Source organism: Saimiri boliviensis, chromosome 2, assembly GCF_048565385.1.
Source record: "Saimiri boliviensis isolate mSaiBol1 chromosome 2, mSaiBol1.pri, whole genome shotgun sequence".
In the NCBI taxonomy this organism is placed as follows: domain Eukaryota; kingdom Metazoa; phylum Chordata; class Mammalia; order Primates; family Cebidae; genus Saimiri; species Saimiri boliviensis.
In genome coordinates this window covers 179,884,543-179,912,226 of record NC_133450.1, presented here as the reverse complement: position 1 = coordinate 179,912,226, position 27,684 = coordinate 179,884,543, and the positions used below count along the sequence as shown (strand labels likewise).

The 27,684-nt window shown below is 38.0% G+C and overlaps 1 protein-coding gene across 2 annotated transcripts in view; it reads right to left on the bottom strand.

The window, feature by feature from the left end:
- Window positions 1–27,684, bottom strand: part of IFT74 (intraflagellar transport 74) — a 110,735-nt gene that overhangs the window by 33,963 nt on the left and 49,088 nt on the right. For both annotated transcript variants that reach the window (XM_003939715.3, XM_074394949.1), the window contains exons 9-13: window positions 25,565–25,703; window positions 22,371–22,433; window positions 16,950–17,093; window positions 14,339–14,379; window positions 4,019–4,098 (exon numbers count right to left, since the gene is read on the bottom strand). In XM_003939715.3, the coding sequence (XP_003939764.1) occupies window positions 4,019–4,098; window positions 14,339–14,379; window positions 16,950–17,093; window positions 22,371–22,433; window positions 25,565–25,703 (467 nt within the window). The remainder of the gene's footprint in view (window positions 1–4,018; window positions 4,099–14,338; window positions 14,380–16,949; window positions 17,094–22,370; window positions 22,434–25,564; window positions 25,704–27,684) is intronic.

The window sequence follows — 27,684 nt, the reverse complement described above, 5'->3', positions numbered from 1 at the left end:
GCGTAAGACACACTTCCTGTAATTTAGGACTTAGCCAGAGAGAGAAGACAAACACATAAACAGATAACAATAGCCGGGCGCGGTGGCTCAAGCCTGTAATCCCAGCACTTTGGGAAGCCGAGGCGGGTGGATCACGAGGTCAAGAGATCGAGACCATCCTGGTCAATATGGTGAAACCCCGTCTCTACTAAAAATACAAAAAATTAGCTGGGCATGGTGGCACATGCCTGTAATCCGAGCTACTCAGGAGGCTGAGGCAGGAGAATTGCCTGAACCCAGGAGGCGGAGGTTGCGGTGAGCCGAGATCGCGCCATTGCACTCCAGCCTGGGTAACAAGAGCGAAACTCCGTCTCAGAAAAAAAAAACAGATAACAATAATATAATGTGGTCAATCCAGTGATACGTTTATAAATACTATGCTCTGAAAACATGGAGAGAGTTCACTCACTTAGCACAGCCTAGAAACAAAAGAGGAAAGATGAAGTTAGCTGGATAAATGGATACCTGAGCTCTATCTTAAAGGATGAGAATTTGGTCAGGTGAAAAACAGGGGAAGGAACACTAAAGACAAAGGGCTGGGATGATGGCTCATGACTGCAATCTCATGACTTAGACTCCCAGCACTTGGGAGACTAAGGTAGGAGGTTCATATGAGCCCAAGAGTTTGAGACCTGTCTTGGCAAAATGAGAAACCCTATCTCGACAAACAATAATAATAATAATAATAAAAGCCAGGGGTGGTGGAGCTCGCCTGTAGTCCCTACTGCTCAGGAGGCTGAGATGGAAGAATCATTTGATTCTGGGAGGTCAAGGCTGCAGACAGCCATGACTGCATCACTGGACTCCAGCCTGGGCAACAGAGTGAGGCTCTGGGAAAAAAAAAAAGAGACAGAGACAGAGAACAAAATAGTAAGAAATACAGAGTATACTACAAGCAGATTATTATTAGAATATAAGGACAGAGATGATGAGGGGTGGGAGAGGAGGTTGACAACACAGAGGCCAGATCATAGAGGACTAGAATGACATGCAAAAATTCTTACACTTTATGCTGTATATCATGTAACCAGTGTTAAGGACAATGACACAGAATAGCGTTTTATATATGTCACCCTGGCAGCATTTATGGGGGAAGAATCTGACAGGTGGCAAGACTGGAAGTGAGGAGACCAGTTAGGGAGGCTATTGCTAACTTGTTCAGGCAAGAAATAAGGAGGACTTGAACTAACAAGTAACTTTATAACAAGTAATCTTTTAACCAAACCTCCTGTGTTAATGTATCAATAATCTAGGATGATCACAGTGTAGCAGAACAGAAACCGAATACATTAATATAAATATATATGTACATATATAATATATAAGTGCATATAGATAATAATTACATATCACATAGACTTACATACGTATAAATGCCACTGTTATACTGCATTATAGATTATCTTTTCCCACATTAATAAAAAAGAACAAAGGTTAGAAAATAGGAAAATAGAAGTAAAAATTAAAAGCCTTCTACTTGTCTTAGAACTAGCAATTAGGCTGGGCGTGGTGGCTCACGCCTGTAATCCCAGCACTTTGGGAGGCCAAGGAGGGCAGATCACAAGGTCAAGATATCGAGACCATTCTGGACAACATGGTGAAACCCTGTGTCTACTAAAACTACAAAAATTAGCTGGAGGTGGTGGCATACACCTGCAGCCCCAGCTACTCGGGAAGCTGAGGCAGGAGAATTGCTTGAACCCAGGAGGCGGAGGCTGCAGTGAGCCGAGATCGCACCACTGCACTCCAGCCTGGCGACAGAGCAAGACTCCATCTCAAAAGAAAAAAAGAACTAGCAATTAATAAACAGTTACCCCAAAATGTATTATTTTAGTGGGAAAAAATTAAATTTTAGAAATTTAGATTTAGGAAAAGGAAAATTCGTTAGAGCGTATCCTATAAGCATCTAAAATCAAGAACAATATCAGATTTCTCAGAAGAGTTTTGAATATATTAATACAGAAAATCTGGAAACTAGATCTACATAAATTAAAAGCAATGAAATGATTTAATAAAGAAAATAATATAATTTAAAAATACAAAATTTTGTTTAGGTAGGAGAAATAGATCTCTCAGGTAAGAGATCTCTTACCTGAGAGATCTACTGTACAACATGGTGACTATGGTTAACAATAGCATAGTTTATTCTTGAAGATTGTTAAGAGAGTGAATTTTGAACATTCTCACCACCAAAAATAAGTGAAATAATGCATATGGTAATTAGCCCAATTTAGGCATTCCACAATGTATACATATTTCAAGACATCATATTATACACAATAAACATATACAATTTTTATTTGTCAATAAAAATAAATGTTATAAAAAAGAAAATGATATGACTCTAGTCTTAATAATTTATTTGTTGGCCTATCCCACATGGCATGCCATTTAGTAATCATAAATCTTAGTAAAATAGAATAATTATATTCATTTTCCAGATGAGAAAACTGAGGTTGGGCAAGTTTATTTATCTAATACTGGGACTTAAAGTCTGTCTGCCTTTAGACACCTTATTTAAAGCTACTAGTAGCTATGTATAAATTAAACTGTGTATTTCATAAGAATATTTTAATATTACAAATATAGTTCTTCATATCAGAAATTCAAGTTGAGGCTTAGGCAATAGAACTAAAGCTTTGGAGTCAGAGACCTTGGTTTAAATGTAGAATTAACTATTTACTAGCTGGAGGAATTTGACTAAATTGTATAACTTCTCTGAGCCTCAGCATGTATAAAGTAGGTTTACAAGGCTTTAAAAAGTTCTTGCAAGACTAGAAAGTGCCTAGCTAGGTAAGTAATCAATCAGTAGTGGTTAATGCTATTATTCATAAATCAAGAAAAACTGTAAGACTAATATATCACCTTGAAAATTGAAATTAATTAATTTAGGAATAGACAGCCAGATGTGCTGGCTCACACCTGTAATCCCAGCACCTTGGGAGGCTGAGGTGTGAATACTGCTTGAGCTTGGAAGTTTGGAACCAGCCTGAGCAACATAGTGAGACTTCATCTCTACTAAAAATTTAAAGTTTAGCTGGATGTAGTGGCAGACATATGTAGTCCCAGCTACTCAGGAAGCTGACAGAGGAGGATCACTTGAATACAAGAGTCTGAAATTGCAGTGAGCTGTGACTGAGCCACTGCACTGCTATGAGTGTTTCCTTAGCCATAACAAGAATACATGTACATGTGCACACTGTTTATACCACACCTAACTCATAAGAATATATAGTCAATTCTTGATAATCCAAGAGCATAGTAATTGGTTTGCAGTTAAACTGATTAAAGTGCTATGGGAAATCTACTTTTCTCTCTTACTACGGAGAAGATTGTTAGGCAACTGATGCTCACCCTCCTCCTTTACAATGTAGCCCCATGCCCAAACCCCCACCACAGTATTTCTGCATAGTTAAATCCCAAGCTCCCTCAGGTGTTCTGGTCCCTTCACTGGTTCTTCAAATTCCACTCCTGGGGAAAGTTGTGGAGGATCAGGTTAATCAGTGCTTGCTACCTCATTATGAGGCCTGGATGGAGAATTAATTCTGTCTGGATTATCTGTAATATTCATGATTTGATTTTCATCCCCCTCTAATGCTATCAGTTACTGCCATTAATAGTTGACTACATTATTTACAGTAAACGACTGACTATTACTAGGAAGGAAGTACACCTTAGGAGGAAGTGTAACTTAGAAATCTATTAAAACTTTAAACATTTTACTTCTGTTTTTGTAAAAAAAACTGCTTGGCAGAGCTAAATAAATTATTATACAATCATTTTAACTCATAAGTGGTCAGTTTAAATCATTGCTGTAATATTATGCATGTAGTACATTTTAGTAGCTAAAGTTAGTAATATCAGAGAGAATTAAATAATAAATCCCAGGTAGTTAAACAGTCTCTGAGACACCGGTAATACTATATCAAAACCGCTAAGCATCTGTTAACCTACATTATAAAAATACCAGAAACATTACCTTGGTGTTCCTCCAAATCCATGTCAAGTTGTCTAATTTCTTCATTAAACTGATTCATCTTTTCTTTTATGTCTGTTAACCTGTTGAAAATATTTTAATAAATGTATGAGGGAAATGTAGACATTCAATAAAAACACTTAAGGAGGTTAGACATCTCTTCCAAGTTGCATAAACAATATTCAAAAATAATATGTCCTATCGGAGGACAACACTATAATTGATGATATTAGGATATCTTTTCCAAGTTGCATAAATATTGAAAAATAGCATGTCCTATTATAAGGACAATACTATAAATTTAGATAGAAAGAATCTTATCCAGGTCTTTTTTAATGATTCATATTTGGAGCCCAAGTATATTCTGAGAACACTAGGTTACCTGACTTCAACAGCAGACCCCTTCCCAACTTCGAGTTTGGCTTGTAGTATTAGGAAAATGAAAAATATTTAACAATATTCTTTTTTTAGGTGTCTATAAGCCAAATCAAGTTGGAAAATTAGTCTCAAAAATTAGAAAATAAGGGAAAATCTACCACTGGCAGAAAATTATATGGGTTAATTTTTCTTTTTTTTTTTTTTTTGAGACAGAGTCTTGCTCTATTGCTCAGGCTGGAGTGCAGTGGTACCATCTCGGCTCACTGCAACCTCTGCCACCTGAGTTCAAGTGATTCTCCCACCTCAGCCTTCCAAAGAACTGGGATTACAGGTGCCTGCTACCGTGCCTAGCTAATTTTTGTATTTTTAGTAGTGACGGGGTTTCACCAGCTTGGCCAGGCTGGTCTTGAACTCCTGACCTCACAATCACCCACCTCAGCCTCCCAAAGTGCTGTGACTACAGGCATGAGCCACCACGTCCGGCCTATACGTTAAGTTAAACTTACAGTAAGTTTAACTGCTTTTAACATAAAGCAGTTAGTAAGTTTAACTGCTTTTGACAGCTTTTAACATAAAGCAGTTAAACTTACTAAAAAGCTACCATAACAAAAACAAGGTGGCATAAGCATCAGATAGACATATATATCAATGGACTAATATTGTGAGTCCAGAATAAGACCATAGATCTCCAGTTAACTGATTTTTGACAAGGGTGCTAAGATAATTAAACAGGGAAAGAAAAGTATTTTCAACAAATGGTGCTGGGACAAGTGCATACGCAGAAGCTAAGGAATAAAACTGGACTCCTACTTCACATCAGATACAGAATTAACTTGAAATGGATCGAAGATCTAAATTTAAGAGCTAAATTACCAAACTCTCAGAAGAAAACATAGACATAGTCCTCATGACCTTTGATTGGGCTTTAGTTTCTTAGATATGACACTAAAAGCACAAGCAACAAAAGAAAAACAGAAAAGCTGGATATAATCAAACTGAAAACTTTAATACTTCCAAGAACACCAAGGAAATGAAAAGATAACTCATAGAACAAGGGGAAATTTTTACAAATTGTGTATCTGATGAGACCTCTAACTAGAATATATTTTAAAAAGTTACAACTCAGTAATAAAAAAATATCTAGTTAAAAAAAATGAGCAAAGGAACTAACTATTTCCCCCAAAAGAATATGGCCAATAAGCATATGAAAGAAAGCTCAACATCATTAGCCAACAAACAAATACAAATCAAAACTACAGTGAGACACTGCTTCATACCCATTAGGAATGGCTATAATAGAAAAAGATAATAACAAGTGAGGATGTGAAAAACCTGGAACCCTCATACACTGCTGGTAGAAATGTAACATGGTACAAATTCTTTGAAAATCTGATAGAATTCAACTGTGGATCCATCTGATCCTGGACTTTTTGTTGGCATTTCTTTTACAACCATTTCAGTCTCGCTGCTTGTTATGGGTCTGTTCAGAGTTTCTATTTTTTCCCACTTTAATCTAGGAGGATTGTATATTTGCAGGAATCTATTCAACTCCTCTAAGTTTTCTAGTTTGTGTGTGTACAGGTGTTCATGGAAGGCTTGAATGATCTTTTGTATTTCTGTGGTATTGGTTATAGTATCTCCCATTTTGTTTCCAGTTGAGCTTATTTGGATCTTTTCTCTTCTTTTCTTTATGAATCTTGCTAATGGTCTATCAATTTTGTTTATCTTTTAAAAAGAACCAGATTTTTGCTTCATTTATCTTTCATTTTTTTTGTTTTCAATTTAATTTAGTTCTGCTCTGATCTTTGTTATCTCTTTTCTTTTGGTGAGTTTGGGTTTGGTTTGTGCTTGTTTCTCTAGTTCTTTTAGGTGTGACCTTAAGATTGTCTATTTGTGTTCTTTCAGACTTTTTGACATAGGCGCTTAATGCCCTGAATGTTCCTCTTCGCACTGCTTTTGCTGTATCCCAGAAGATTTGATAGGTTGTGTCACTATTATTGTTCAGTTCAAAGAATTTTTAAATTTCCATCTTTATTTCATTGTTGACCTAAAGATCATTCAAGGAGCAAATTATTTAATTCCCATGTATCTGCATGGCTTTGTCGGTTCCTTTTGCAGCTGATTTCCAATTTGATTCCACTGTAGTCTGAGAGAATATTTGATATAATTTTGATTTTCTTAAATTTATTGAGACTTATTTTGTGGCCTACCATATGGTCTGTCTTGGAGAATGTCCCATGTGCTGATGAACAGAATGTATATTCTGCAGTTGTTGGGTAGAATATTCTACAAATATCATTTGTTCTAGGGTACAGTTTAAATACAGTGTTTCTTTGTTGATTTTCTGTCTTGATGACCTGTCTACTGCTATTAATGGAGTATTGAAGCCCCCCACTATTATTGTATTGCCGTCTATATCATTTGTTATGTCTAGTGGTAATTGTTTTATACATTTGGGAGCTCTAGTGTTAGGTGCACATAGATTTAGTATTGTGATATTTTCCTATGTGATTAGTCCTTTTACCATTACGTAATGTCCCTCTTTGTCTTTTTCAACTGTTGTTGCTTTAAATTCTGTGTTGTCTGATATAAAAAAATAGTTACTCCTACTTGCTTTTGGTGACCATTTGCATGGAATTCCACCCTTTTACCTTAAGTTTACATGAGACCTTATATGTTAGCTGAGTCTCTTCAAGACCGCAGATACTTGGTTGGTAAATTCTTATCCATTCTGCTATTCTATATCTTTTAAGTGGAGCATTTGGGGCATTTATATTCAACAGTAGTACTGAAATGTGTGGTTATCATTCTATTCATTGTGCTGATTATTCATTGTGCCTGAATACCTTGGCTTTTCCTTTCCATTGTGTTGTTTTATAGGCCCTATGAGATTTATGCTTTAAGGAGGTTCTACTTCACTGTATTTTGAGGTTTTGTTTCAAGATTTAGAACTACTTTTAACTGTTTCTTGTAGTGCTGGCTTGGTAGTAGTGAAGTCTCTTAGCATTTGTCTGAAAATGACTTTATCTTTGCTTCATTTACTAAGTTTAGTTTTGCTGGATACAAAATTCTTGGCTAATAATTATTTTGTTTAAGGAGTCTAAAGATAGGACCCCAATCTCTTCTAGCTTGTAGGGTTTCTGCTGAGAAATCTGCTATTCATCTGTTAGGTTTTCCTTTATAAGTTACCTGATACTTTGGCCTCACAGCTCTTAAGATTCTTTCCTTTGTCTTGACTTTAGATAACCTTATGATTATGTGCCTAGGTGAGGTCTTTTTGTGATGCATTTCCCAAGTGTTCTTTGACATTCTTGTATTTGATGTCTATATCTCTAGGAAGGCTAGGGAAGTTTCCCTTGATTATTCCCTCAAATACATTTTCCAAACTTACAGATTCCTCATCTTCTTCAAGAACACCAATTATTATTAGGTTTGGCCATTTAACAGAATCCCAAACTTTTTGGAGGCTTTGTGCTTTTTTTTTAAATTCTTTTTTTGTCTCTGTTGGATTGGGTTATTTTGAAAGCCTTGTCTTTGAGCTCTGAAGTTCTTTCTTCTACTTATTTGATTCTATTGTTGAAACTTTCCATTGTATGTTGCATTTCTGTAAGTTTGTCTTTCATTTCCAGAAGTGTGATTCTTTTTTTATTTATGTTACCCATTTCTCTGGAGAATTTTTTCATCCATATCCTGTATTTTTAAATTTATTTAAGTTGGTTTTCACCTTTCTCTGCTGGATCCTTGACTAACTTAATAATTGACCTTCTGAATTCATTTTGTCAATGGAGAGATTTCTTATTGCTTTGGTTCCATTGCTGGTGAGCTGGTGTGATCTTTTGGAAATGTCATAGAACCTTGTTTTATCATATTACCAGAACTGTTTTTCTGGTTCCTTCTTATTTGGGTAGACTATGACAGAAGAAAGATCTGGGACTCAAGAGCTGCTGTTCAGATTCTTTTGTTCCATGGGGTGATCCCTTCATGTGGTGTTTTCCCCCTTCCTCTAGGGATAGGGCCTCCTGAGAGCCAGACTGCAGTGATTGTTATTGATATTCTGGGTCTAGCCACCCACCAGAGCTACTGGGCTTTGGGTTTGTACCGGGGGAGGGTCTGCAAAGAGTCCTGTGATGTGATCTGTCTTCAGGGTCTCAGCTGTGAATACCAGCACCTGCTCTGGTGGAGGTAGCTAAAGAGTGAAGTGGACTCTGTGAGAGTCCTTGGTTGTTGTTTTGTTTAGTGCACTGGTTTTACTGAATGCTGGTTATGCTGACAGTGAAGCTATCATGTGAACAGACTCAGGACCCCTGGTTAGTGTGGATGTTACAGGCAGTGGAATTAGCTGTTGTTTTCTCCTTCCTTGCTGAAGGATTGTTCTGTTATGAATTGCTGTAATGATTTGTATTGGTTGGCCTCTAGCCAAGAGGTGGCACTTTCAAGAGGGCATCAGCTACGGTAGTATGGGAGGATATAAGGTTGCCCTAAGGTCACCTGAATAAATATTTGTGTTTCTCAGGTGATGGGTGGGGCCACAGAGCTGCTACAAGTTTAGGTCTTTTGTCTTTGGCTATAAGGGCAGGTAAAGAAAGACTATCAGGTGGGGGCAGGGTTAGGCCTGTTAGAACTGAGTCTCCTTTGATGGGGCTGCCTGTGGCCAATGTGGATGATGAAAGGGGCGGTTTCAGGCCAATGGAGTTATGTTTCAAGGAAGATTATGGCAGCCTCTGCTGCTGATCTTACTAAAACGATTCCTGAAGATAAAGAATGGGGGAATCCTCCCTAAATCATTCTATGAAGTCAGTATCACCCTAATATCAATAGCAAGAATGAACATAACAAAAAAAAAAGTATCAACTAATATCCCTGATGAATTTAGAGGTAAAACTACTCCAAAAAAATTTAGCTAACCACATTCACCAGCATATCAAAAAGATAATCCACCATGATCAAGTGAGTTTTACAGCAGAGATGCAGGGATGCTTTAACATACACAGGTCAAAAAATGTGATATACCACATAAACAGAATTAAAAATAAAATGATCATCTCAATAGATGCAGAAAAAGCTTTTGACAAAATCCAGCAACCTTTTATGATCAAAACCCTCAGCAAAATCAGCACAGAAGAGACATATCTTAAAGTAATAAAGCTATCTATCTATATGACAAACCCACAGCCAACATCATACTGAATGGGTATACTTCAAAAGTTGAAAGCATTCCCCCCGAGAACTGAAAAAAGACAAGGATGGCCACTGTCACCACTTCGATTCAACATAGTACTAGAAGTCCTAGCCAGAGCAATCAGAAAATAGAAATGAATAAAGGGCATCTATGTTGGTAAGAGGAAGTCAAACTGTCACTGTTTGCTGATATGATCATATACCTATGACACCCTAAAGATTCATCCAGAAAACTCCTAGATTTGATACACGAATTCAGTAAAGTTTCAGGATACAAAATCAATGTATACAAATCAGTAGCACTGCTGTATACCAACAGCAACCAAGCTGACAAAGAAATCAACAACTCAACTCCTTTTACACTAGCTGCAAAAGCAAAATAAAATACTTAGGAATATGTCTAACTAAGAAGGTGAAAAACCTCTACAAGGAAAACTAAACACTGCTGAAAGAAATAATAGTTGACACAAACAAATGAAAACATATTCAATGCTCATGGATGGCTAGAATCTGTATTGTGAAAATGACCATATTGCCAAAAGCAATCTACAAATTCTACACAATTCCCATCAAGATACCATCATTATTCTTCACAGAACTAGAAAAAACAATCCTAAAATTCATATGGAACCAAAAATGAGCCTGCATGGCCAAAACAAGACTAAGCAAAAAGAACAAATCTGGAGGGATCACATTACCTGACTTCAAACTATACTATAAGGACTATACGGTCACCAAAACAGTATTGTATCGGCATAAAAGTAGGTACATGGACCAATAGAACAGAATAGAGAACCCAGAAATAAAGTCAATTATTGACAGTCAGCTGATCTTTGAGAGAGCAAACAAAAGCATAAAGTAGGGAAAGGACACCCTATCCAACAAATGGTGCTGGGACAATTGGCAAGCCACATGTAGAAAAATGAAACTGGATCCTCATCTCTCACCTTACATAAAAATCAACTCAAGGTGGATCAGAGACTTAAATCTAAGACCTAAAACCATAAAAATTCTGGAAGGTAACATCGGAAAAACCCTTCTAGACATCGAGACTTCATGAGCTGAAAGAATCTAAAAGCAAACACAACAGAAACAAAGATAAATAGATGTGACTTAATTAAACTAAAAAACTTCTGCACAGCAAAAGAAATAATCAGCAGAGTTAACAGACAACCCATAAAGGGGGAGAAAACATTAACCAACTATGCATCTGACAGAGGACTAACATCCAGAATCTACAACGAACTCAAACAAGTTAACAAGACAAAAAAAACATCCCGTAAAAAAGTGAAACGTAGGCTAAGGACATGAATAGACGATTCTCAAAAGGAGATACACAACCAGGTGTGATGGCTCATGCCTGTAATCCCAGCACTTCGGGAAGCTGAGGTGGGCGGATCACCTGAGATCAGGAGTTCGAGAACAGCCTGGCCAACATGGTGAAACCCTGTCCCTACTAAAAATACAAAAACTAGCCAGGCGTGGTGGCAGATGCCTGTAATCCCAGCTACTGGGGAGACAGAAGAATCACTACAACCCAGGAGACAGAGATTGTAGTGAGCCAAGATCGCACCACTCCACTGCAGCCTGGGGGACGAGAGCAAGACATTGTCTCAAAAAAAAAAAAAAAGAAGATATACAAATGGTCAACAATCATATGGAAAAAAGCTCAGTATCATCAATTATGAGAGAATCCAAACTAAAACCACAATGCATTACCACCTTACTCCTACGAGAACGGCCATTAATTAAAAAATGAAAAAATAATAGATGTTGGTGTGGATGTGGTGAAAGGGGAACAGTTTTATATTGCTGGTGGAAATATAAAGTAGTACAACTACTATGGAAAACAGTATGGAGATTCCATAAAGAACTAAAAGTAGATCTACCATTTGATCCAGCAATCCCACTAGTGGGTAACTACCCAGAGGAAACAGAAGTCAATATATGAAAAGACACTTGCACATGCATGTTTATAGCAGCACCATTTGTAATTGCAAAAATATGGAAACAGCCAAAAGGCCAAAAATCAACAAGTGGGTAAAGAAAATGTGGTATGTATGTGTGAGTGTATGTATATATTTATACTACTCAGACATAAAAAGGAACAAAATAATGGCATTCACAGCAACCTAGATGGAATCAGAGACAGTCATTCTAAGTGAAGTAAATCAGGAATGGAAACATCATATGTTCTCATTTATAAGTGGGAGCTAAGCTACGAGGATGCAAAGTCATAAGAATGATACAATGGACTCTCGGGACTTGGTGGGAAGCGTGAAAGGGTGAGGGATAAAAGACTTACACAGTGGGTAGAGTGGACACTGGTTAGGTGATGGATACATCAAAATATCAGAAATCACCGCTAAAGAACCTATCCATATAACCAAATACCATCTGTTTTCCAAAAACTATTGAGATAAAAAAGATAAAATAAAGCTGTTCTAAATGTTCCTTTAAAAAAAATCTCAGCAGGCACAGTGGCTTATGCCTGCAATCCCAGCACTTTGGGAGGCCATGGTGGGTGGATCATGAAGTCAGGAAATTGAGACCATCCTGGCCAACATGGTGAAGCCCCATCTCTACAAAAATCCAAAAATTAGCTGGGCGTGGTGGCACATGCCTGGTACATGCCTGTAATCCCTGCTACTCGAAAGGCTGAGGTAAGAGAATCACCTGAACCTGGGAGGCAGAGGTTGCAGTTACCTGACATCATGCCACCACATTCCAGCCCGGTGACAGAGTGAGACTCTGTTTAAAAAAAAAAAAAAAAAAAAAAATCTCTTAGCCATAATAATATGGAAATTTGCTTACAGTTACAAATAAACAGAAAACAAAACAAAACAAAACAAAAACATTAGTTTCTCAGTACCTTAGCTGGTATTGCAAAAGACTTAACATGGTCTGCAATTCAGCTCATAGTAGAGATTGTAATTCCAAAATTTAATTTCTTTTCTTTTTTTTGTTTTTTTTGAGACAGAGTGTTGCTTTTGTTACCCAGGCTGGAGTGCAATGGCACGATCTCGGCTCACCGCAACCTCTGCCTCCTGGGTTCAAGCAATTCTCCTGCCTCAGCCTCCTGAGTAGATGGGACTACAGGCACGCGCCACCATGCCCAGCTAATTTTTTGTATTTTTAGTAGAGACGGGGTTTCACCATGTTGACCAGGATGGTCTCGATCTCTCGACCTCGTGATCCACCTGCCTCGGCCTCCCAAAGTGCTGGGATTACAGGCTTGAGCCACCGCGCCCGGCCTCCAAAATTTAATTTCTAAAGTTGTAAGCAGCAACAAAAACATTGCAATAGATATGAGAAACACTAAAAGGCAATTCTGTCATTGACTACTTATTAATTTACAACTTAGTTGATTAAAATTTAAACAATCTTGGCAGGGCATGGTGGCATGTGCCTGTAGTCCCAGCTACTTAGGAGGCTGAGGCACAAAAATCCTTGAACCTAGAATGAAGAGGTGGCAGTGAGCCAAAACTGCACCACTGCATTCCAGCCTGGGTGACAAACCGGGACTCTGTCTCAAAAAAATAAAATAAAATAAATGAATAAATAAAATTAAAATAATTGGTATGCTCTCTGGTGACTGATAGTAAAATGATTGTTTTAAAAATTTCAAATAAATGTATTCAAATACAAAAAAATGAAATGTAAAATGGTAAAGCTGTTTTGGAAAACAGTTTGGCAGTTCTTCAAAAGTTAAAACATAGAGAACAACATGAGTCAGCAATTCCACTCCTAGGTGTATATACACAAGTGAAAACACGTCCATATAAAAACTTGTACATGGATGTTCACAGCAGCATGATAAATTAGCAAAATACTAATACAGGCTTGGCATTTTACTAATTTTTATTTCCAAATAATATTCCAGTAGCCTTAGTTTTCAAGGCTCATTTATGAGCCTTGGAACAGAACAGAGAACCCAGAAATAAAGCCAAATACCGACAGTCAGTTGATCTTCGATAAAGCAAGGCTCACAGAAGACCCTTGAAAACACTGTGCTAAGTGAAAGCATCCTGCCACACAGAAGCATTTCTTGAATGATTCCATTTATATGAAATGTCCAGAACAGGCATGGCCAGAGCTCGGAGATGGATAAGGGAGGTGATGGGCAAAGGATGTAAGGGTTTTATTGGGCTGACTGAATTGTTCAAAAATCGACTAGGGGCCTGCCATACTGGCTCAAACCTGTAATTCTGGCTCTTTGGGTGTCTGAGATGGGAGGATCACTTGAGGTCAGGAGCTGGAGACTAACCCAGGCAATGCAGCAAGATCTCAGTTCTACTAAAAATAAAAATAAATTAGCCAGATATGGTGGTGTGTGCCTGTAGTCCTAGCTACTCAGGAGGCTGAGATGGGAGAATCGCTTGAGCCTAGGAGTTTGAGGTTACAGTAAGCTAAGATCATGCCACCTGCACTCCAGTCTGGGTGGCAGAGTGAAAGCTGGTCTCAAAAAGATAAAAGTAAATAAAAACTAAAAAATAAAGACGATTGAGGTGATGGTTGCACACTTCTGTGAATATACTAACAAGCTTTAAATTGTTTACTTTAAATATGTCTTTTATATGGTATAAAGCATATCTTAATAAAGCTATTTATTAAAAGTAATTATACTATGGGATGGCTCTTAATTAAACAAAGAGATATTTAAAGATATAAGCAAAATTGAAAGAGTAAAAGCCACACTGGTACCTTTAGAATGTAATTTTTAAAGTGAGAAATGGATGTAAAATGTTCTAGTATAAAGGTACTTACTGTCTTTCCATGCTGGCTATTTCCTGATTATCATCTTTAACCTATAAAGGCATAAAAAGGAAGTAGTATTTTAAAAAATAACTCATATTAAGGCAATCTTAAAGACAATTTCCTTCCACAGTACATTGTATGAAGGTGTCAAATCTAGTTTCTTTCTTGAAATCTAATTTTTAGATTTCAACCTTTGAAGTTAAAGGGAACAGCACCAAGCAACCATTCACAGATTCTATCCTTTTTCCTCAAAGTAAGGGTAGTAACTGATATACCTACCCTCCAGGCACCATCAGGCTAGCACAGCTTCAGGCCTGGATAAGTTGATATAAACATCTAGGATTTCTGAGATTCCCCCTCACTCTCCCACAAGGTAAGTTTGCTAGACTGAGCACACCCAGCTTAATTTGAATTTCAGATAGTGGGTATCTTTTAGGGGATATATGTATCATGTAACATCTGGAATATCCATATCACTCATAAGCAATGAATAATTTTTCTATATAGATATAGATACATATGTCTGAAAGATTATTCATTGCTTATCTGGAATTCAAATTTAGGTAGCCATTCTATATTTTATGTGGTAGTTGTACCACAAGATCATTCCTCCTCAGCTTTCAATGATTTCTTTCCAACAAACCACACAGGTTATAGATTTTAGTACCTTTCTAGAATGATTCTAATAACTAAATAGTCCCTGAATTGATGCCTACATTTCTTCTAAATGCAGTGGGCTTGATCTAAGTCTAGGGACAAAGGAGTCCCTGACTGGGCATATGCCCAAATATATATGGAGTTCTCCTAAGGCCCTAATAGTTAGAATGTGTCAGGATAAACAGCATGCTAATTATAATTTAAAGTTAAGCTAAAGCCACCCTTGGGGTAATAAGAAAGCTACTAAATACATGTTACATGTGACATGACTTTAGAACATATGATAATTTCATAGGAAATTTTAATTCCATTCTCTTTGTGGAGGTACTAATAATAACAACCACAAAAAGTCATCAGCCAGCTGGGCACAGTGGCTCATGCCTGTAATCCCAGCATCTTGGGAAGCCGCGCTGGGCAGATCACAAGGTCAAGAGATCGAGACCATCCTGGCCAACACGGTGAAACCCCGTCTCTATTAAAAATACAAAAATTAGCTGGGCGTGGTGGTGCGCGCCTGTAGTCCCAGCTACTCGAGAGGCTGAGGCACGAGAATTGCTTGAACCTGGGAGGCGGAGGTTGCAGTGAGCAGAGATTGCACCACTGCACTCCAGACTGGTGCCTGGCGATGGAGCGAGACTGTCGCAAAAAAAAAAAAAAAAAAAAAAAGACATCAGCCTTGGGATACACCGTTTTCTAAATACAAGGCCCAAAACAAATAATAAAACATATCTCCAAAAAAATTATCTTAATATTTAATGACCAATAAAGAAGAGTGTCGAGTATTTCTAACAAGGAAAAGTTAGCTTTACCTAAGTTAGAATGAAATGCTTGATTAAGAAAATCTAGGCTGGGTACCTATAATACCAACACTTGGAGGGGCTGAAGCAGGAGGACAGCTTGAGACCAGCCTAGGCAACACAACAAAACTCCATCTCTACAAAAAATAAAAATAAAAAATTGGCGTGGTGGCACACGCCTGCAGTCCCAGCTACTCGGGAGGCTAAGATGGAGGACTGCTTGAGCCCAGCAGCTCAAGGCTACAGTGAGCTATGACTGTGAAGGAATGTGTTGTCTTTCCAGGTCGACAAGGGGGTGTAGTTTTAAGGGCAAGAACTTCCCAGCACCATACCCCTCTCCCATCTCTCTCCATCTGGGAGATTTAATGGTTTATATTTAAATTTCACAGGCACAGGAAGAAACTGAGTCAATCACTCCAGTGGATGTTTAAAGGAACTCCTTTCACTGGCCAGAGGAACTTGCGGAGGTGGGAATTTCTCCCAGGATGAATTCCCCTGCTCCTTCATCCACACCTGATTTCCAGCTCCGCTCCCACATAGTGAGAGCTCTTTGCCCTCCTGGATTTCCCCTCTGGGGTCCCCTTCTACCCAGTGTGGAAGCTGTCCTTCCTTTCCTGGATTCTATCTTTCTGGATTCTCTAAATCATTGTGAGGGGAGTTCTCCTTCTCTGGTTTTCTCCCTCTGAGAACTCTTCTCACTCAGTGTGACAGCGGCTTTTCTTTCTCTCATTCAGTGTGAGAGCTAGCTGTTTCTTTCTTGCTCCTCCTCCTTTTTCTCTCTCTACCTAAATAAATCACTTTTCTGAAACACTTTTGGGCTCTGGTATTCATTGCACAAGCACGCTGCACCATGGTCTCCTCTCTCATTCTTGAGAGAGTGATAGACCAAGAACCTGGAGAAACATCCTCTCTAAGCTGAGGGCTCCCCTGAACTCCTGAACCCCAACAACTGCACCACTATGCTGCAGCCTGGGTGACAGAGTGAGACCCTGCATAAAAAAAAAGAAAAAAAAAAGAAAATCTAGATTAAAAAGTCACTTCTTCACATAAACCATTTTTAGACATAAACTTAGTAGCTTTTGGTTGAATTCATATCTCTTAAATAAAACAAATCAACACGTGTACCAAAACCAGACACCTTAAAATAGGATGTTTTCTTTACCCACCTGCTTAAGTAATTTCTCTCTCTCTTCCATTGGAGACCCTATGCTTTTGTCTTCTGCAATCATTTGATCTCGATGGGACTCCAACTCATAAAGTTTTTCATGTAGCAATACAGCCTCCTGTTTCACCTGGGAGTGAGCTATTTCCTAAAGGAAAATAAGAAGGGAAATTTTTAATTATTATTTTATCAATAATTATTTTCAAACAGGTTTCAATTTATAAGAATAGGGGGTAAATTTAAACTATCAGCATCTTTAAATACAGACAGCAAATGCCATTAGTACTCAATAATGCTACAAAGCACATTCCTAAACTGGAAATATTAAAAATATATCCTGTATATTTTAATAAGCTATTTTCAGTCTAAGGTTCACAAGAAGTCGATAGCCTTAGTTTATTTTCTACATATAAGACCTGAATAAATACAGGACAACTCTACCAATGGGAGAATAAAGAAAATGTCACAACATATGTACAACTTTAAACACAATGTCTGATTCAAAGTCCATAGAAGTGATCTTTGGAGAAAACATATTTTCCCCTAATTAGGTCTTAACATATATTTTTCCACAATGTTGTGGGTTGAATTGTGTCTGCTCAAAAAGGTAAGGTGGAGTCTTAACATCATAAACCTGTCAATCTGACCATTATTTGGAAATAGGCTCTTTGCGTATTTAGTCACGTTAAGATGAGGTCATTAGTGTGGGCCCTAATCCAATATGATGGTGCCCTTTATAAGAAGAGTACAGACACAACAGAGACACAAAGGGAGAATTCCATTTTTACGACTCAGGCAAAGACTGGAGTGATGCATCTGCAAATCAAGCAACATCAAGGGTTGATGGATACCATTAGAAACTAGGAAGAAGCAGAGCAAGATTCTTTGTAGAGTCCAGAGGAAGCATGCTCTGCTGACACTTTGATTTCAGACTACCAGGCTCTGGAACTGTGAGAAAATTTGTTTGTTTGTTTTAAGCCACCCAGTTTGTGATATTCTGTTACAGCAGCACTAGGAAATTAACACATGTAATAACAGTTATTGGGTACTCATCACTATCCTACCTTCCACAAAGAAAAAATAAGGATGTGACAAAAATATTATTAGATAACAAAAAAGCTAGGAATGGTGGTGATGATGATTAAAATGACATTTGAAACTTGTTTACTGAGCATCTGTTCTATGTCAGACACTATGCTACATGTTATTTATATGCTATCTATAATATCCAAAGTGATACTCTACAGGATAGCACTATCATCTCCATTTTACAGATGAGGAAACTGAGGATCTGATATGTAAATAACTTTTCAAAGTTAACAAATACATAGAGTTAACAGTGACATTTGAAACCAGACCTACAGCATGAACAAGACCAAATTTTTTTTTCTTGAGATGCAGTCTTTTTTTTTTTTTTTTTTTTTTTTTGAGACGGAGTTTCGCTCTTGTTACCCAGGCTGGAGTGCAATGGCGCGATCTCGGCTCACCGCAACCTCTGCCTCCTGGGTTCAGGCAATTCTCCTGCCTCAGCCTCCTGAGTAGCTGGGATTACAGGCACGTGCCACCATGCCCAGCTAATTTTTTGTATTTTTAGTAGAGACGGGGTTTCACCATGTTGACCAGGATGGTCTCGATCTCTCGACCTTGTGATCCGCCCGCCTCAGCCTCCCAAAGTGCTGGGATTACAGGCTTGAGCCACCGCGCCCGGCGAGATGCAGTCTTGTTCTTGTCTCCCAGGCTGGAGTGCAGTGGCAACATGTCGGCTCACTGCAACCTCCACCTCCAGGGTTCAGACAATTCTCCTGCCTCAGCCTCCTGAGTAGCTGGGATTACAGGCACCCACCACCACACTCGGCTAATTTTTGTACTTTTAGTAGAGACGGGGTTTCACCATATTGGTCAGGCTGGTCTCAAACTCCTGACCTTAGGTGATATGCTCACCTCAGCATCCCGAAGTGTTGGGATTACAGGCATGAGCCACCGTGCCTGGCCGAACAAGACAAAATTTTTAAGTGGGAAGACCTCTTCTTTTTTGAAAGTATGAAAGAAAAAAAAATCTCAAAGAAACAAGTAGACAAGAATTTTTGAAAATCCATAAGCAATGGATTATACATGTAGTTCAAATAATAGATTAGGCATCAGATAACATAAAGAAAGTCATGATAGGCCGGGCACGGTGGCTCAAGCCTGTAATCACAGCACTTTGGGAGGCCGAGGCGGGTGGATCACGAGGTCAAGAGATCGAGACCATCCTGGTCAACATGGTGAAACCCCATCTCTACTAAAAATACAAAAAATTAGCTGGGCATGGTGGCACATGCCTGTAATCCCAGCTACTCAGGAGGCTGAGGCAGGAGAGTTGCCTGAACCCAGGAGGCGGAGGTTGCGGTGAGCCGAGATCGCACCATTGCACTCCAGCCTGGGTAACAAGAGGGAAACTCCGTCTCAAAAAAAAAAAAAGAAAGTCATGATAAAAAATACATATAGATTTTATGCTATCCTTTTTCATAGTATCTTTTCCTTTCTGCCTAACAATCCTCTAGATATGTTTGAATTGCATCTTGATAAAACTGGAAGACTTAAGCTCATGCTTTCACCTGATTTTTCCCCTACTCTTGTGAACTAAATAAGCATAACCAAATACACTGTAAAGCAGTGAGCATAAAGTATTCAATAAATACCAGTTGATTGACCACTATCTAAAACAATATTTTCTTGAAGAACAAGTCATAAATAAATAAATAAATAAAATTAATCTGAGCCGGGCACGGTGGTTCATGCCTGTAATCCCAGCACTTTGGGAGGCCGAGGCAGGCAAATCATGAGATCAGGAATTTGAGACCAGCCTGGCCAACATGGTGAAATCCCGTCTTTACTAAAAATACAAAAATTAGCCAAGTGTGGTGACACACACCTGTAATCACAGCTACTCAGGAGACTGAGGAAGGAGAATTGCTTGAACCTGGGAGGCAGAGGTTGCAGTTAGCCGAGATTGTATCACTGCACTCCAGCCTGGGCAAAGGAGCAAGACTTCATCCCCCACCCCTAAAAAGAAATCTGGCAAAAGTTAAATAGAATTAGTGATTTATGTTATCTTAATTTGCAAATATTGTTTTTGTTTTGTTTTGTTTTGTTGAGATAAGTCTCTTTCTGTTGCCCAGGCTGGAATGCAGAGGTGCGATCTCAGCTCACTGCAACCTCTGCCTCCTGGGTTTAAAAGATTCTCCTGTCTCAGCCTCCTGACCACAGGCACGTGCCATCACACCTGGATAATTTTTTGATAATTTTTTGTTTCATCCTGTTAGCCAGGTTGGTCTCAATTTTCTGACCTCATGATCCTCCCACCTCCGCCTCCCAAAGTGCTGAGATTACAGGCATGAACTACCGCGCCTGGACAAATATTGTATATTTTTAAAACTCTTTGTTATTTTAGGCATAAATCTACTGACATCAGAGAAGAGTGGCATCAGTACAAAAAGTATATCTAAGGTTATAGCTTATGTGTCTTCCTATGGAAACTAAATTCACAAGTGAAATAAGACTTGACTCACACCTACCCCAAAAAGGAATAGTGAAGAATTCTGCAAGCTAGTTGTTTTAATACTAAATGTGGTCCTTTTTTCTTTAAGCATATTTCCATCACCAGAGATCCAAGGAAATAAAAATGAAGTGTATTTACAGATGGACAACCAGACGCAGAAAACTACCTTACTATTTTTAATGAAATGACTTTCAATAGCAAATTCTCAAAAGAATTAATTACAAAATATTCATTTCTTTTGCCAGCTAGGTTGTTAGCCATCTGTCCATCTACAACAGTTCCTAACACTATCATCATGGTATGTACCTGAATCCATAGGAAATCAGGAAAGGGAGGCAAGATCTGAGGTATGGACAGTATACTAAAATGCCAAAAATATGAAAAAGGAGTTCACAGAAAAAGAAATTCATTGGCCAAAAATGACATAAACAGATACTCAACTTTATGCATAAACACATGACAATTAAAATAAGGTAGTATATTTTTATCTTTCAAACTAGCTAAAATTGGAAAAGCCAGGTAATATTTGCTGTCCGTGAATGCAGGGGAAATAAGCTTTCACATTGAAGGCAATTTGGCAATCTTACAACATTTTTAAAGTGTACACCTTTTGACCCATTGTGAGAATTCAATCTTCTGATATACTAATGCAACTTTGCATAAAATGTATGCTTTCACTGAAGTATTATTTATAATCCCAGAAAACTATAAACAATCTGCTCATTTACAAGGCTGTATTATAATTATACAACATAATAATAGTAATTTAAAATAATGGGGGGTTCTCTAAGAACTGATATAAACAGACACTGAAGATATCATGTTAGGGTGAAAAAAAAAAACCTACACATGGCATAGGAAGTATGAACCCCACCTGAGGTTTTCCAAACTGTAAAACCAAGATGGATTTAGAACTTTGTGGGGATTACATGAATATGATGCTGATATGCGTTAAGAGCTCAAAAAAGCATAGAGTAACACTTGATAATGTCTTTCCAGTAGTCCTATCAGGAAAGAAGGACTCAAAACAGACATTTTTACTTTCATCTTGTTCAACTATTTTTAAACCATAAGCATATTTTGTTTTGTGAATTAAAACTTGTTTTAAATAAATAAGAAAACAAATGTAAGTTTGTTTGGTTTTTTTAAGTCACAGAAACTTTTATTGTAAAGGAATAAGCTATAGCAAAGGTAAAGCACAGCTATCTCCGGACAAATACAAGTTTTTATATCCTTAAAGAGATGAACTCATGTTCATGTCTCTCCTTCTTCCTTTGTTTTTAGTATGTGTCTTTAAATTGCCATTAGAGGTTGAGCACGATGCCTCATGCCTGTAATTCCAGCACTTTGGGAAGCCAAGGCAGGAGCATCACTTGAGGCCAGGAGCTGTAGACCAGCCACAGCAAGACCCCTTCTTTACAAAAAGTAAAATAAAAAGTAGCCAGGTGTGGTGGTTCCTGCCTGAAGTCCTAGCTACTTGGGAAGCTGTGGAGGGAGGATCCCTTGAGCCCAGGAACTTGAATTGGAAAAGCCAGGTAATATTTGCTGTGAGCTATGATCATGTCACTAAACTCCAGCCTGAGTGACAGGGAAGGACCCTGTCTCAAAAAAAAAAAAACAAAAAAAAACTTAATTGTCATTGGATTTTGCATGTCCCAGATAGGGCAGAATGATTTGTTTTATGCATAGTAGGTATTGAATAACTGAATCTAACTTCTTACCATACTAGGATCTTTATGGTCCAGAATAGGAAGAAAAAGTATTAAACTCCTATTAGTAAACTGCCAGATAAATATGTACTTGAATGAGTTATATTACTATACTTGGCTGAATTAACATTTTTGGTTGAGTAGTATGAGAACCCTTATTTGATTTTATACTTACAGCTTCCAGGCTCTCTTTTTTCATGTTCTGTGAATCCAGTTGCTGTTGAAGTGTATCTAATTCCTAAGTGGAAAAAAAAAGCAAACATAAACACAAATTACATTAAGACTAATTTGTTGTAGTTGGGAGAAGAGGGGTGGAGAAAAAATAATAATTTGTTTCTCTATTTCTCAACATTTCAAATACAGATGTGACAAAGTAAACTTTCTAATATCTTCACAGTATCTTGCATTTTAACTAGAATTTATTAACACTTCATTATTTCTACTTTTCCCAACTTCTTTTATTATTCCTAAAAATTAGCCTTCCAAAAAAACAAAAAACGTGGCCGGGCACGGTGGCTCAAGCCTGTAATCCCAGCACTTTGGGAGGCCGAGGCGGGTGGATCACGAGGTCAAGAGATCGAGACCATCCTGGTCAACATGGTGAAACCCCGTCTCTACTAAAAATACAAAACATTAGCTGGGCATGGTGGCACATGCCTGTAATCCCAGCTACTCAGGAGGCTGAGGCAGGAGAATTGCTTGAACCCAGGAGGCGGAGGTTGTGGTAAGCCGAGATCGCACCATTGCACTCCAGCCTGGGTAACAAGAGCGAAACTCCATCTCAAAAAAAAAAACAAAAAACAAAAAAACGTCATGAGTTTCTCAAAAGTAGCTAGACCTTAAACCTTTTCACAGTGAATCATCACTATGTTCTGAGAACATCAAATATTAGAAGCTTTCAACTATATCATTGTTTGAGGTTATGATTTAAAATTTTTATTTTTAACCATGTTTTCATATCTTTGGCCTAATTTCTCTATACTATACACAAACATATATATGTAAATATAAACATGGTTCAATCTTTTTTTTGGGGGGGTGAGACAGAGTCTTGCTCTGTTGCCAGGCTGGAGTGCAGTGGTGCGATCTCGGCTCACTGCAACCTCCGCCTCCCAGGTTCAAGCAATTCTCCTGCCTCAGCCTCCTGAGTAGCTGGGACTACAGGCATGTGCCACCACAGCTGGCTAATTTTTGTATTTTTAGTAGAGACGGGTTTTACCATGTTGGCCAGGATGGTCTTGATCTCTTGACCTCATGATCCGCCCGCCTCGGCCTCTCAAAGTACTGAGATTACAGGCGTGAGTCACTGCGCCCAGCCATGGTTCACTCATAGGGTAAGATCCTTAAACTGTTTACTCATTCATTATCCCATACAATATTAACTACATTTTGGTAGTATTTTGGCATTTCTATCATACCGTTTCTTCAATGCTTCACTGCATCTTAGAAATCTAGTCTAAAATAAAAAGGTTACTAAATTATCAGCAAAGGAATGTCTGAGAAACTAAAACTATAATCATTATTGGCACTTATGGGGCCTAATTCTTTGCTTACTCTTTAGTTAAGGGCCATCTGGGCATAAAAAAGCACCACCACGACTGAGCATTGAGAGGATTCTCATTTCCTCAGCAGGGACCTACAATGCTCATTTTAATATTGTATGTTCTCATTCTTATGCAGGAGTTTTAAAAAGTGGATCTCTGCCGGGTGCGGTGGCTCAAGCCTGTAATCCCAGCACTTTGGGAGACCGAGGCGGGTGGATCACAAGGTCAAGAGATCGAGACCATCCTGGTCAGCATGGTGAAACCCCGTCTCTATTAAAAATTACAAAAAAAATTAGCTGGGCATGGTGGTGCGTGCCTATAATCCCAGCTACTCAGGAGGCTGAGGCAGGAGAATTGCCTGAACTCAGGAGGCGGAGGTTGCGGTGAGCCGATATCGTGCCATTGCACTCCAGCCTGGGTAACAAGAGCGAAACTCCATCTCAAAAAAAAAAAAAAAAAAAAAGTGGATCTCATGGAGGCAGTAGAAAGATGGTTACCAGACGCTGAGAAGGTGTTGCCCAGTTGGGAGCATGGGGCAGTGGAGGGAGAGAGAAGGAATAAATTCTCATTTTTGATAGAACAGTAGGGTGGCAACAGTTATCAATAGTTTATTGTATGTTTCAAAATAGCTAGGAGATTTAAAATGTTTCTAGAACAAAAAAATGCTAAATGTTTGATTTGATCATTACACATTGTATATATGCAAGCAAATATCACATGTACCCCATAAATCCCATAAATATATGTACAATTGTTGTGTATCAACAAAAAAATTAATTTTAAAAATGGATATTTAAGCAATATAATTAAAAGACAATAGCCATTCAAATCAGAATGCTAACAGATTAAAAGCTTGGCTATTTATTAAGCAGGCAGGAAAAGGAAAAAAAGTAAATATCCATATGGATCTGGTCTATGAGGGCTTTTTTTTTTTTTTTTTTTTTTTTTTGAGACAGTCTCACTCTTTCAGCCAGGCTGGAGTGGTGCAGTGGTGCAATTTCAGCTCACTGCAACCTCCACCTATGACCTATGAGGCCTTTTAATGTTTACATTAAAACACTAAAATAAATAAAACCTCGCTGCAACCTCCACCTATGACCTATGAGGCCTTTTAATGTTTTCTTTCTTTTTTTTTTTTGAGACGGAGTTTCACTCTTGTTACCCAGGCTGGAGTGCAATGGCACAATCTCAGCTCACCGCAACCTCCGCCTCCTGGGTTCAGGCAATTCTCCTGCCTCAGCCTCCTGAGTAGCTGGAGAATTGCACCACCATGCCCAGCTGATTTTTTTGTATTTTTAGTAGAGACGGGGTTTCACCATGTTGACCAGGATGGTCTTGACCTCTTGACCTCATGATCCACCCGCCTTGGCCTCCCAAAATGCTGGGATTACAGGCTTGAGCTATCGCGCCCGGCCGAGGCCTTTTAATGTTTTAATGCAAACATTAAAAGGCCTCACAGGTCATAGACTTTTAAAATTTATAGATAAGTATTTTTATAAGTGCAAGTATTTATAGACAAGTATTTTTAATAAATGCAAGTATTTCATGCATCTTTATGAAATGCAAAATGAATAAACAGAAGTGAACAAAAAATAATTAGAGTAAAAGCTAGGACATAAAGCAGCGGAAGGAAATTAAGTTTTTTAAATAAATGCTTCTCAAATGTGAATGTCCACATGAATCAGCTGGGGACCCTGTTAAAATGAAAACTCTGACCTCAAAGTCTAGTCAAGCACTCAGGGGATGCTGATGCTGCCGACATTTAAACTATACTTTTAGTGGCAAGACTGATACATGCCTGGCACACAGTAGTAATTAGTATTACCTGTAATAGTTTCTCATTTGTGGTTTTCATCTCTAGGTACTTGACTTGGTTTTCAAGAGACATATTTTTGATAATGTCATCTGCTGCTTGTTTTTCCTGTTCAATTTCTTCTTCTACGCTTCTCATTTGTTTCTCTTTCCTGAAATCAAAAGCACATAATATTCCTGATGCAATATTGAGGAAAAAATATCCAATTAATTTACACAAGTCACAGACCTAATTTAATAGGATACTTAAAGATATTCAACCATAGTGTGTGACTGAAAAGTCTTTATATTTGTACTAAAAAATGCTATTTGACCTATATAAAATTTGGCCCCATTAGCACAAACTTATTTTACATCTTTCTCTTCTCCATCCCCAAATCCCTTTATCTCCTTATTCTCCATTTTACTTTACTAAGAAATCACAAAGATTATTAGAGAAAATCGTTAATGACTTATATATATGAGGATGCATTTATACATTTTTAAAATCGTACCTTGAAAAGACAAGAAGTTTTAGAATTGTGGTTTTCAAGCAACTTTCAGCCACAAAATTTTTTGAACAAATTAAATATTGTACAGAAGTCTGCTATGTAAATCATGCAGTGCAGCTCACAGAACTAGGGAGTAGAGAAACCTATAGTTCAATTCAATGTATTATTTTTTTTTGAGATGGAGTTTCGCTCTTGTTACCCAGGCTGGAGTGCAATGGCGCGATCTCGGCTCACCGCAACCTCCGCCTCCTGGGTTCAGGCAATTCTCCTGCCTCAGCCTCCTGAGTAGCTGGGATTACAGGCACGCGCCACCACGCCCAGCTAGTTTTTTGTATTTTTAGTAGAGACGGGGTTTCACCATGTTGACCAGGATGGTCTCGATCTCTCGACCTCGTGATTCACCCGCCTCGGCCTCCCAAAGTGCTGGGATTACAGGCTTGAGCCACCGCGCCCGGCTTCAATTCAATTTTTTAAATATTATGGCTTTAGATTAGTAATACGCTTTGCTTAAATTCTTTTTTACTTATGCTTTAGTTAACATTGTTATTTCACAAACTATTGCTGTTTTTTAGCACTGTAAAATATTAAGCTAATGTCTCTAAAAAATAACTGAAAGATTACACACATAATCATATAAAAGTAGTCATAGTGAAATTAATTAGAAGCAATAAGCATTTTTATTATATAATCAAAAGAAATACCAATGACATGCCACTTATTGCCTAGGGAAGGTCAATTACTGATAAGGTGGAGAAAAATTCTGAAAAAAGAATAGGTAAGATGCCACTTAACTAAACATTTTCAAGATTCACATTTTATAAAAAGCTTGATTGAACATACATTTTTAGTCCCAAGAGCATTCATTTCTCTTTTGGGATTCAAAATCTGAGTCACCTATCACTATTTACTCTCTTTCACTCATAGATATCAACCTCTACAGTTTTCAGAATGACTAGATAAGGCTGTAATCCACATAACCCCTACACAATTTCTACACATTCATATCCTACTATTAGAATAAACAACCCAAATTCAGAAATTTCCCTACAAAAAAAAATCTCCAAAATAACCAAGTAAAAGATGGACATCACAAAACGGACAATCTGGAATTTCAATTTATTTTTGCCTCAATTTATTTATTTTTGTTGGAGAAGTGACATCTTCAATTGGAGCTTCAATTTCAACAGTATAACAAATGTGTTTCCTGCTGCTACAGTTTATATAGGTATATGAGCTTCTGCTACAATTTGTATAGGTATATGAGCTCACAGAATTTGAAAGAGGAAAATATGTATTTCAATCTTTTTATTTCATAGATTAAGGATACTGAAGCCCAGTGGAATTAATCTTCTGGAACTAATTCATTTTAAACTTGATTACTGACTACCAACAATGTTTCTTCCTACAATGTAGTTAGATGAGAACTAATGGTGTAGTAAAGTATTCCATTTTACAGAAGAGAAATTACTGCATAAGAAACGTCAACTGATTTCCTAAAGATCATATAATGTCCAGGTGTCAGGTCTTTTTGATGCTCTGAGCACTTTGCTCCTGTTACAACTTGGCAATAAAACCATTGATGATGGTGTCATAAAAATAAGTAAACAACAAGTTGAAACTCAATAGAATATAAAACTTGGTG